Genomic DNA, 12469 nt, shown 5'->3' on the forward strand with positions numbered 1-12469 from the left:
TGATTGATCCCCTTCTATATTAAGACACTGTGAATCTACTACATTGTAATTACACCCACAGGAACAGTGTACAGGAACACTGTAGTTACCTACTGCTACATAGCACTTATTGAACCTATGAGTTTGTAAAGTACAAATAGTAAAAAAAATAAAGGCATTAACAGAATGAATGAAAAAGTATTCTAACTCAACATTTCTCACAAATCTCCAAAGTTACTAACATTTCAAACATTTATTTGCGATAGGTAGCATGTGAGACACTGAAGTGAACTACACTGTATAGATTGCCCTGTTAGTGTGCACTTGCACATCTCTGTAGTTCCCAGAGTAGAGGAGCCTGACCAGACTCAAAATGAGTTCCTTACCCCCAGCCCAGAGTCCCGTGGGCAGTGGTGGGAGCTGGAATGGGAGGCAGGCAAGCAGAAGAGATGGCAAAGGAATGATAGGAGAGGGAACAACAGGAGGGCAGATTAGAAGCCTGAACCCTCATGTGATTCTCCTCAACAGGGGTAACCCTGCCCTTCACACAGAGCAAAGGACCACAACATCAGAGATATGCTAGCTAAACTGTAAAAACACAACCAGTGTCCTTAATGTGGCACACTGCCAACCTAGGGCCACCGAGTGAACCTTAACGGAATAATGTTAGTAGATGTTTAACTAATCTCTGCGGGAGTCTCTCTGTCCAAGTGCTATAGAGAGAGTCTGCTGACTGCAACAGGTCCCCATCCATATGGTAGACACACTAGAAACACATTATAATCAGGAGTGAGTCCTGCACATCATTGTCCTTGGTTGAAGCCTGTTACTTTGTATTACAAACATTCTCCCTGCATGGCACATTACCCAAATCCACCAGGAGCCGTTCTAACAACAATGATCGCAGCCAGATTTCGCTGTTTTCTCAAAGTTTCAACAGCTTAAGCTATCAGACTTACCGACTGCTAGTCAGGAGGGATGCATAGCAGGTAGGTCCATGCCTAGTGTGTTTTGGATAGTGCAGGAGCTGAGCTGTATGCAGGCAGGCAGCGGCTCTCTCTCACAGGGTCATGAGAGGGCCCCCACTCCACAGGGACTTAGCCATCACATTCCAAACATGTCATCAATGAACAATGAAAGGTGAATGTTGTGTAAAACTAGCCCTGCTCCACTTGCGGGTGGTGATGTCATCCCTCCTCCCATTCATGGCACAGAATGGTGCTGCCCTTGTTTGGCCACAGAGGAGGAGTTCAAGCCAGGGGGGAGGCTTTTCACACTATCTTTCCTGTTCCCCTCTTTCTTTTCTTTCTCTCTCCTCCAACAGAGAGGGGGAATTGTATTTGTGAGAAATACAGTAGATTTGCAGCAGCCTTTTAGACCAGAGGTGGAAAGACACTACTAACTTAGTATCACTTTACTTCTCATATACTAGCTGGTGTCTTGCCTGACCCAATTGTCTCTTGTCCTTCTTGCGGCCAACCGTGTTTCCATAGAAACAAGGGGAAAGTTTTGTTTCGGGGAGAACAATGTAACACTAGTGCCAGACCCTCTAGTTCATTATCTTCTGTCCCTTGAATGCAAAGGGAAGCAAAGTGGTAGAACAAAATCAAAATGTCTATCTGTGTAGGATGCTACTACTACATCCATAGTACACAGTGTAATTAATAGATGCCGAAACCCAAGGTGGGATAAAAGTAGACCAGAAAGACTCCTGCCATATGGGCCAAGCTCTTGTTTCTGTACTGTAAGGAAGCTTAATGAATAAATACACCCCTAGAACGCTAGTCTGTCGCAGGAAGGTTGCAGACATTTGCAGCACTGCAATGCTCTCACCATTAAGCACATACAGGATCTTTCACCCACACTACAGTTCCTGGTTGAGGAGCAACACTTGGAGTCTTGTTAAAATGGAATCATGCAAATACCACACAGACGATGTCACTCGTCATATGAATCCTAAAACCTGCGTCACGAGGTCCAGGGTGGCCTTCAACACAATCTGCCTGGCAGCTGTCGAGGAGAAAAGGCTCCAGATTAAGGGAAATAGAGGAATTAACTGTTGCATGACTCACCACAAATATTTACCATTAGCTACCACTGCATTTCATGAGAGAGGAATTATACAACAAGGCTACTTCAAGGTATGCAGAAAATCTTACTGAGGAGACCACGTTTGCGTTCCAAATGGCACCATATTCCCTTTATAGTGCACTACTTATGACTAATATTGTTGTGCTACAAGATACCTCCTGGATTCCACCATTCTCAGTGGTGATGGTAGTGTTTCATGGCATTATGAATACATCCTTTATCAGATGACCAGTGTGTTTCCTGGTGGTCAGGGCTATTCATAGGAATTCTGTTGACAGAGGCCTATCAGTGACGTCTAGCAGAGAAGGTCCAAACCTCCCATACCACATGTCTGTGGCCAAAGCCAAGCACACAGGAGAGACGAAAATAATGACACACCAATTAATATAATGATTACTATAAAAAAAAAAAAACTTTGAACAGAAAGGAAGAAGTCACATTTGAAAAAAATCCCTCTACTCAGGGAGAATGTTTTCCTCTGGGAGAGTATCATCTTGTCTGATTTTTTTGTTTCAGTTTAAAGTAACACATTTGGAAAACAGAGACGGCCATATCACTATATTTTAATGTAGGGAAAATATATCTATCTTCTTGTAAGAATAACTACTGACAGAAGACCTGATAGAAAAGGAGTGGTGGTAGAGGTTCCACCAGAGTGGAGCAGATGTCTCTCAACGTGTCTCTGTGTGTGCACTGACCTGCATCCTTTCACAGGTGCTCAGGGTTGTCCAGTCTATGACATCACCTACAGTGAGTGAATGTCTGAGATGACTGCAGCTGGGAGGAATGTGTTTTCACACGGTGCTGAGAGAGCGGGGGAGGGGGTTGATGGGGGAGGCGCGGAGGGTAAGGGTCATCGGTGAGGGGTGGGGGTTGACGGGGGAAGCGCGGAGGGTAAGGGTCATCGGTGGGGGGTGGGGGTTGATGGGGGAGGCGCAGAGGGGAAGGGTCATCGGGGAGGGGTGGGGGTTGATGGGGGAGGCGCGGAGGGGAAGGGTCATCGGGGAGGGTTGGGGGTTGATGGGGGAGGCGCGGAGGGTAAGGGTCATCGGGGAGGGTTGGGGGTTGATGGGGGAGGCGCGGAGGGGAAGGGTCATCGGTGGGGGGTGGGGGTTGATGGGGGAGGCGCGGAGGGGAAGGGTCATCGGTGGGGGGTGGGGGTTGATGGGGGAGGCGCAGAGGGGAAGGGTCATCGGGGAGGGGTGGGGGTTGATGGGGGAGGCGCGGAGGGGAAGGGTCATCGGGGAGGGTTGGGGGTTGATGGGGGAGACGCGGAGGGTAAGGGTCATCGGTGGGGGGTGGGGGTTGATGGGGGAGGCGCAGAGGGGAAGGGTCATCGGGGAGGGGTGGGGGTTGATGGGGGAGGCGCGGAGGGGAAGGGTCATCGGGGAGGGTTGGGGGTTGACGGGGAGGCGCGGAGGGGAAGGGTCATCGGGGAGGGTTGGGGTTGATGGGGGAGGCGCGGAGGGGAAGGGTCATCGGTGAGGGGTGGGGGTTGATGGGGGAGGCGCGGAGGGTAAGGGTCATCGGTGGGGGGTGGGGGTTGATGGGGGAGGCGCGGAGGGTAAGGGTCATCGGTGGGGGGTGGTGGTTGATGGGGGAGGCGCAGAGGGGAAGGGTCATCGGGGAGGGGTGGGGGTTGATGGGGGAGGCGCGGAGGGGAAGGGTCATCGGGGAGGGTTGGGGGTTGATGGGGGAGGCGCGGAGGGTAAGGGTCATCGGGGAGGGTTGGGGGTTGATGGGGGAGGCGCGGAGGCGCGGAGGGGAAGGGTCATCGGTGGGGGGTGGGGGTTGATGGGGGAGGCGCGGAGGGGAAGGGTCATCGGTGGGGGGTGGGGGTTGATGGGGGAGGCGCAGAGGGGAAGGGTCATCGGGGAGGGGTGGGGGTTGATGGGGGAGGCGCGGAGGGGAAGGGTCATCGGGGAGGGTTGGGGGTTGATGGGGGAGGCGCGGAGGGGAAGGGTCATCGGTGAGGGGTGGGGGTTGACGGGGGAGGAGCGGAGGGTAAGGGTCATCGGTGGGGGGTGGGGGTTGATGGGGGAGGCGCAGAGGGGAAGGGTCATCGGGGAGGGGTGGGGGTTGATGGGGGAGGCGCGGAGGGGAAGGGTCATCGGGGAGGGTTGGGGGTTGACGGGGGAGGCGCGGAGGGGAAGGGTCATCGGGGAGGGTTGGGGGTTGATGGGGGAGGCGCGGAGGGGAAGGGTCATCGGTGAGGGGTGGGGGTTGATGGGGGAGGCGCGGAGGGTAAGGGTCATCGGTGGGGGGTGGGGGTTGATGGGGGAGGCGCGGAGGGGAAGGGTCATCGGGGAGGGTTGGGGGTTGATGGGGGAGGCGCGGAGGGGAAGGGTCATCGGGGAGGGTTGGGGGTTGATGGGGGAGGCGCGGAGGGGAAGGGTCATCGGTGAGGGGTGGGGGTTGATGGGGGAGGCGCGGAGGGTAAGGGTCATCGGTGGGGGGTGGGGGTTGATGGGGGAGGCGCGGAGGGGAAGGGTCATCGGGGAGGGTTGGGGGTTGATGGGGGAGGCGCGGAGGGGAAGGGTCATCGGTGAGGGGTGGGGGTTGATGGGGGAGGCGCGGAGGGGAAGGGTCATCGGTGAGGGGTGGGGGTTGACGGGGGAGGCGCGGAGGGTAAGGGTCATCGGTGGGGGGTGGGGGTTGATTGGGGAGGCGCGGAGGGGAAGGGTCATCGGGGAGGGGTGGGGGTTGATGGGGGAGGCGCGGAGGGGAAGGGTCATCGGGGAGGGGTGGGGGTTGATGGGGGAGGCGCGGAGGGGAAGGGTCATCGGTGAGGGGTGGGGGTTGATGGGGGAGGCGCGGAGGGGAAGGGTCAACTGTGAGGGGTGGGGGTTGATGGGGGAGGCGCGGAGGGTAAGGGTCATCGGTGGGGGGTGGGGGTTGATGGGGGAGGCGCGGAGGGGAAGGGTCAACTGTGAGGGGTGGTGGTTGACGGGGCAACTGCAAATCTGTGCGTCAGAGAGCACAAGACAAGAGCATGTAAGTATCTAGTTTGCAGTATACATACTCCCACACACAAAGCACATGCTGCTTTACAAAATCTTTCAAAACTCGAGACTGAGAGAAAACCAGAGATGGACATCTGCTCACCAAATGAGTAATGATGTTGAGGTGACAACATGTTTGGAGATGGAGTATAATCATTGTCATTTGAATTGTGCAGAAGTCACTAGTCTGTCATTTCCCATGTTGCTAAATGTGACCCACTCAAACCAAATAGGAATATAAAACCCCTCAAATGTATTATTTAAACATGTCATATATTTAACACTCCCTCTAAGACTCCACTCATATAAACCTAGCTAAAGGCTTTAACTAAATGTATGGTTGTTGGTCAGCTTGTTGTTATCAGCCTGCTTAAAGGAATACTTTGGGATTTTGAGGCCCTCAAATCAACTTGTGGATAACACTTTTATGTCCAGTATGAAGGAAGTTTGACATAGTTTCGTGGGCCAATGCTAACTAGCGTAAGCACAGTGACTGGAAGTCTATGGGTGTCTGCTAGCATGTTGGCTGTTTTCAACAAGGTAATTAGACTCTGAAGTCATGGGCTGTCTTCTCCGCGCTACGTCAAACAGACCGTGAAATCTCTGTGAATTTGTTCACTAGTTCACTGAACCAACCACTCTACATGTCCTCAACTCAGAAAAACAAGGCAGTTCTCAGGTAGAGCACAGGTGGGGTACTAGGATTTCAAGGGCATTCCTCAAAATGATTAAGTAATGTGAAGCCCTACCTGACTATGCAGATGTGTATTGGGTCCATGGAAAGACAGGATGTGTCCCAAATAGCACCTTGTTCCTTACATAGTGCACTACTTTTAACTAGGGCCCATAAGGCTCTGGTCAAAATTTGTGCATTATGTAGCGAATAGGGTGCCATTCTGGACGCGGGGCTGTATGTCTGAAAAACACAGTGTATGCCGGGAAGCGTCGGTGTCTGGCATTTACTGTCTGGCAGTGTGGGTAACATCCTCTTGTCTATTTCTCACAAACAGAGATAGAAACATCTCACCACTGCAGTGGTGGACTTAGTGATTTGGAGGCCCCAGGCAGAGGCCAGTCTGAGGACCCCTCAGGATTTATAGTAAAGACATGTCATTTAACTGTAAAAAAAAATTAATAATTACCTTTTAACGTGCCATGAACACAAACAGTCATGATGTTTTCATCTGATTGTCAAACAAATCACTTAAAAAAATGTCCTTTAATCAGCAAGTGACTGAAACTACACTGAATCAACGTTGTGAACAGAGTACACCATGGTGGCTGTGGGGTTATGGTATGGGCACAATTGCCCATACCACAACTGCATTTTATCTATGTTAATTTGAATGCACTTTTGAATGAGATACTGTGATGAGATCCTGAAGGCCATTGTTGTGCTGTTCATCTGCCGACATCACCTCATTTTGTTAAGGTATCTGGGACCAACCAATGCATATCTGTATTCCCAGTCATGTGAAATCCATCGATTAGGGCCTCATTTATTTATTTCAATTGACTGATTTCTTTATGTGAACTGTAACTCCTTTGCAATTGTTGCATGTTCTCACCGAAGACAGCATCCAAGCAAGCGAAACAGCGCCCCCTCTGTCTTACTATATGTAGCCCTATGTGTAGTATGACATGCCATAATCTTTTTGGCCAGACAGCATCAGATACATCGACTACACATACATGTCCTCTGCCTCAACGACGATTGCAGTATTATCAGCAGCACCTGTTTTTTTACTAAAGAAATGCCTATTGTATCCACTTAGAGTCTAAGGGCCCGAGGCTGGGTTTCTACTCAGCTAACATATGGAATTGTTTTAAGATGGTCATACCAATGATAATTTAGCTATTTGATTTTCAATTTTTAGAAACCCTGCAGAAATAAAAACTATAGGTATATATGATTTGATCGAACACTTATTAGCCCATAGAAAAGCCTTTTAATAACTGATTCATACATGCAAAAACGTTTTGAAGTGAAATATCTGAGAGATTTAATGAGCCCTCAAAAAATATGTATACCTTAGGGCCTCCCGGGTGGTGCAGTGCTAGCTGTGCCACCAGAGACTCTGGATTCGAGCCCAGGCTCTGTCGCATCCGGCCGCGACCGGGAGGTCCATGGGGCGACGCACAATTGGCCTAGCGTCGTCCGGGTTAGGGAGGGTTTGGCTGGTAGGGATATCCTTGTCTCATCGTGCACTAGCGACTCCTGTGGCGGGCCGGGCGCAGTGCACGCTAACCAGTTCGCCAGGTGCACGGTGTTTCCTCCGACACATTGGTGCGGCTGGCTTCCGGGTTGGATGCGCGTTGTGTTAAGAAGCAGTGCGGCTGGTTGGGTTGTGTTTCGGAGGATGCATGACTTTCAACCTTCGCCTCTCCCGAGCCCGTATAGGAGTTGTAGCGATGAGACAAGATAGTAACTACTAACAATTGGATACCACGAAATTGGGGGGGGGGGGGGGGAAGGGGGGTAAAAAAAAGACCCCCTTTTACGTGGAAATGCCCTAGTCCCTCCCATATATTTTTCGGCCCTCTACCGGGGTTACTTTCAGACGAGTCTCGTGGCACTTGTGGGGGTTGTAGAGCAGATTGTGCTCATAAGATTCTCATCTTTCCAGAGAGGGGTACGTCCAAAACCGTTCGGACGCTTCACATGCTTTCGTGAGAAGACTGGTGAGAAGCCAGTGCACTACTGAAGGAGCATGTATATATTTGCATGTACGGAAATATAACGAACAACGTGTTAAAAACATATGAACAAGAGGCAATTAAATAATTAAGGTCATTCATTATAGAAAATTATAATTGACTGAAATTATTTGTGTACACAGCGTTTATTTGGAAACGCAGGGCAGCTTTTTTCTCATAGAAGAAGACATATACAACACAATTTGTTCCTCAAATAGGAACAGCCAACCATCAGTTCCTTACATAAGCCCACTGGTCAATAAGCATGCAATCCACTGTCAAAACACTACCATATTTTCATGTTGTGGTTAAACGGTTCAGTGAGGCATGAGTTCTTTCCATTGGGGAGTGTTTTACACCTGGAGTAGCACTGTAGTGTTCTGATGGTGAGGGGCCATTCATGACCATGCATTATCAGATAGACAGATCCCTGCTCTGGGTCTTATCACATTACTCAGATTACTGTTTTTAGTTTAATGCATTCAGTTGTGCAACTGACTAGGTATCCCAAATTCCCCTTTTTACATAGGTGATGATGTCAGTGGTTCTGTCCTGACTTGCAGGTCTTTAAGTCTACATCCCAAATGGTACCATATTCCTTACACAGTGCACTACCTTTAACCGGAGCCCTATAGGCCCTGATCAAAAGTAGTGCACTACATACGGAACAGGGTACCACTGAGGCACTTTACTGGGGGCCAGATTAGATTGACATCTGGATTCCACCTCTGTTATGAGCCTCATAAATACCGCTTTGGAGCATCATGCTGGTATTGTATTTTTTTTAAATCTCATCGACATCTTCTTGTTTTAAAGTAACTGTCCAGTGTTTCCAGATTTCTATGAATATGACCTATAATTACCATATGGGTGAAATAGTTTTCCTTACAGAAAATGGTAATTAAGCATGTTAAAAATCAGCTCTTCTGTGTTGGAATGGTGTGGGCGTACCCCAATAACAGAATGGTGTTGGCGTATACCAGTCATAAAAAATATTAATGCGAGTAGACCGCTGATTGGCCAGCTTAGGATGGCATCATCCTCCATGAGGAAATAGCAAGTATTTTTTTAAACAGTTTTTTTCAGATACAAGTTTTCTGTTTAAAAAAAAAACAACAAAAAAAACAATTTATACTTTGGCCACAAATACGAGTATAGGATGGGTCAACAGGAGGGTTAACAGAATATGAACTTTTAAAAGTGAGATTTTCACTGGACAGTTACTTTAAAGCCATAGCCAAAAACATAGTTGGTCTCACAGTAGGATAAGTGTATTTGATGGGAAATGACAGCTTGTTAATAATAAAGGTAAATGGGTGTGTTATTAATATAACAGCAATGCCATTAGAAAAGTCATCTAAGTAATATTGCCATAATACTGTGAATCATAGCTATAGCAACATGTATTTCACTATGTCAGCACCTCTTCTATATGGTGTGTTCATTGACAATGGTTACGTCAGTGCTCTCCAACCCTGTTCCTAGAGAATCAGATTAGTTACAACTGGGGTTGGAGTGAAAACCTACAGGAGAGTAGCTCTCCAACCCTGTTCCTGGAGAATCAGATTAGTTACAACTGGGGTTGGAGTGAAAACCTACAGGAGAGTAGCTCTCCAACCCCGTTCCTGGATAATCAGATTAGTTACAACTGGGGTTGGAGTGAAAACCTACAGGAGAGTAGCTCTCCAACCCCGTTCCTGGATAATCAGATTAGTTACAACTGGGGTTGGAGTGAAAACCTACAGGAGAGTAGCTCTCCAACCCCGTTCCTGGATAATCAGATTAGTTACAACTGGGGTTGGAGTGAAAACCTACGGGAGAGTAGCTCTCCAACCCTGTTCCTGGAGAATCAGATTAGTTACAACTGGGGTTGGAGTGAACCTACAGGAGGGTAGCTCTCCAACCCTGTTCCTGGAGAATCAGATTAGTTACAACTGGGGTTGGAGTGAAAACCTACGGGAGAGTAGCTCTCCAACCCTGTTCCTGGAGAATCAGATTAGTTACAACTGGGGTTGGAGTGAACCTACAGGAGGGTAGCTCTCCAGGAACAGGGTTGGAGTGAAAATCTACAGGAGGGTAGCTCTCCAACCCTGTTCCTGGAGAATTAGATTAGTTACAACGGGGGTTGGAGTGAACCTACAGGAGAGTAGCTCTCCAACCCTGTTCCTGGAGAATCAGATTAGTTACAACGGGGGTTGGAGTGAAAACCTACAGGAGAGTAGCTCTCCAGGAGCAGGGTTGGAGTGCAAACCTACAGGAGGGTAGCTCTCCAGGAGCAGGGTTGGAGTGCAAACCTACAGGAGAGTAGCTCTCCAGGAACAGGGTTGGAGTGAAAACCTACAGGAGGGTAGTTCTCCAGGAACAGGGTTGGAGTGAAAACCTACAGGAGGGTAGTTCTCCAGGAACAGGGTTGGAGAGCGTGGCACTGCCTGGTCCTGGTGTGTCATTTTTTTTATTGGTTGAGTCTATTCATCACTCTATTGAGCATTGACTTCGCCCTCATCAACAGGGCCTTGCAGGACCCCTTAGGGCCTCTTTTCAGCCCTTTGAGGGGTTCACTTGCTCGGGTGTCTTTACACACTACGTCAGGGCTCATCGAAGCTGCCTCTGTCTCATGTACAGCTTTGTCCCTCGCTCTTTGTCCGGTATTGCTTTGGCAGACCTGCTTGATGGGGACTGTGTGTGTTTTTTGGGTTTTACTATCTATGTGGGGACCAGAAGTCCTAGCAAGGCAAGGAAAATTCTGACAAGTTGGGATATTTCGCCGTTCCACACAAGGAACAACAACTATTTTAGATTTATAGTTTAGGGTTAGAAATGGGTTAGAATTAGGTGTTAAGGGTTAGGTTTGGGATTAAAGTTAAGTTAGGTTTAGGGTTAGGGAAAATAGAATTTGGAATGGGAATCAAATGTTTGGTCCCCACAAGGATAGGAAAACAAACGTGTATGTGTGTGTGTGTGTGTGTGTGTGTATGTATGTGTGAGAGAGAGGCAGAGAAGAGCTGTAGCATGGCATCAGAGCAGAGGGCTGTGGTGTGTGACGGTGTGATAGTGACGCCAACCCTCTCCCACCATGGCCGAGATTGATTTCTCTTTCATCCCTCATCATGTCCTGTTTCTCAACATCCCCGTGACACACAACTAATTCTGTAGTAAACATGATGTACGTACTCGCATGGAATGAGATCGGAACAGGCAAATCTCACTCACACTCACACACACTTCCCCTCACCTCTCCCTCTCCTGTTCCAGTAGGTTGGTGAACTCATCACTCTTGTTCATGAAGTCGGTGTGTTTGCGTTTTTCATTGTCCAGCTCGTTAACTGTGCGGCGGTGACACTTCTCAGCTAGCAGCAGCTGCTCCAGCATACGCCTATAAGTCTCGCGATGCTTGTCCTCCAGCCGGTCCAACTGATCAACATATTAGAGGGTCTTCAATGACAACCACCATGGTTTCGTCCCAAATGGCACCCTAATACCAAATGAATGCACTACTTTTGACCAGTACCCATACCAGGGCCCATAATTGTTTAGAAGTGGAAAAGGGAGACATTTGTCTGACTCATTTATACACTGGTATCTATCCAATATATTCATTAAACATTTACTTGTTTATTAGCACAGCTAATGGCTAGCTACATTTCATCTATATTCTATATTTTGATATACATTTCTATCGTGGCACTGCCTTACCTCTTGCATGGGCATCTGGTAGACGTCGTCCCCTAGCGTTGAAGTGTTGTTGGTCAGTAGGCTGTCTCTCTGCAGGGCCTGGAGGGGTTTGATTGGGGCAGCTGAGCCGTAATGGGCCTCCAGGGCTTCGGGTTGGGTACGCTCTGACTTCAGCATGTGGATGATATCCTCTCTGGCCTACAGACACGAGGAGCAGGGGGACACGTTAGGTCACCTAAGAACCATTTAAACAGAGAGACAAAGACAATAACCTTCTTTTTACTTTGATATTCTTTATTCTAGATGACAATAAAACCACTTCAAACTGACAGATGTGGCTTTGTTATTGTGATTAGAGAATGAGGTTTTTGTTTTTTTAAGTGGTTTATGAGCTGTCAGAATGGTTGGAGAATATCCAGGAGAAACCATATACAATTATTTGGGAGTATGATCATCATAATGACATGACCACAGGGTGGGGCAACTATTGAAAATAAACAGTCGATTTTATGGTGTTTGTTCCAGCACTGTGATCTTAACTCTCCCCACAGGGTGGCGCTGTTCTAGTCAGACCCCTGAGTGTCTCCTTTCATTCAAATGCAATTTTCATAACACAGGCTGTTTCTCAAATGGCACCCTATTCCCTATGTAGTGCACAACTTTTGACCAGAGGCCAAAAGTAGTTCACTATATAATGTGCCAGTTATACAACAATACCCTTCTTTATCGTCACACCACTGTACTATCATTAGTCATTTAGATAGTATGTGTATCTTCAGTGTTGATGTGTATCTTCAGTGTTGATCAGACATTCAGAGCATGTTGGATTTCAACATGTTCAGGGTTACATTTCAACATACGGTGTAGTAGGAGGGCATGTTGTTTACCCCAAGTTGCAACTTTGGAAAGTCATCAACACACCTAAACAAATCAGCTGGATGGAGCGAGGGTTGAGGATAGAAGTGACAGCAGCAGCAGCCCTCTCTCCCTGGAGGTTTGTTTAGAAGTGGAACTCTAAATGGAACTTT

The 12469-nt window shown here is 48.3% G+C and overlaps 1 protein-coding gene across 6 annotated transcripts in view; it reads right to left on the minus strand.

The window, feature by feature from the left end:
- The window catches only part of LOC110529474 (filamin-A-interacting protein 1), a 33224-nt gene that overhangs the window by 6209 nt on the left and 14546 nt on the right, over positions 1–12469 (minus strand). For 2 of the 6 annotated variants that reach the window (XM_021611655.3, XM_090242655.1), the window contains exons 3-4: positions 11463–11639; positions 11002–11180 (exon numbers count right to left, since the gene is read on the minus strand). In XM_021611655.3, coding sequence (XP_021467330.3) covers positions 11002–11180; positions 11463–11639 — 356 coding nt within the window. Of the gene's footprint in view, positions 1–365; positions 572–938; positions 1158–11001; positions 11181–11462; positions 11640–12469 lie in introns of those variants that run through there. The other 4 variants (XM_090242658.1, XM_090242659.1, XM_090242656.1 and 1 more) reach the window with 4 other exon arrangements.

The sequence above is a fragment of the Oncorhynchus mykiss genome, chromosome 8 (genome assembly GCF_057628025.1).
Source record: "Oncorhynchus mykiss isolate SJ-2025 chromosome 8, ASM5762802v1, whole genome shotgun sequence".
Taxonomy (NCBI): Eukaryota; Metazoa; Chordata; class Actinopteri; order Salmoniformes; family Salmonidae; genus Oncorhynchus; species Oncorhynchus mykiss.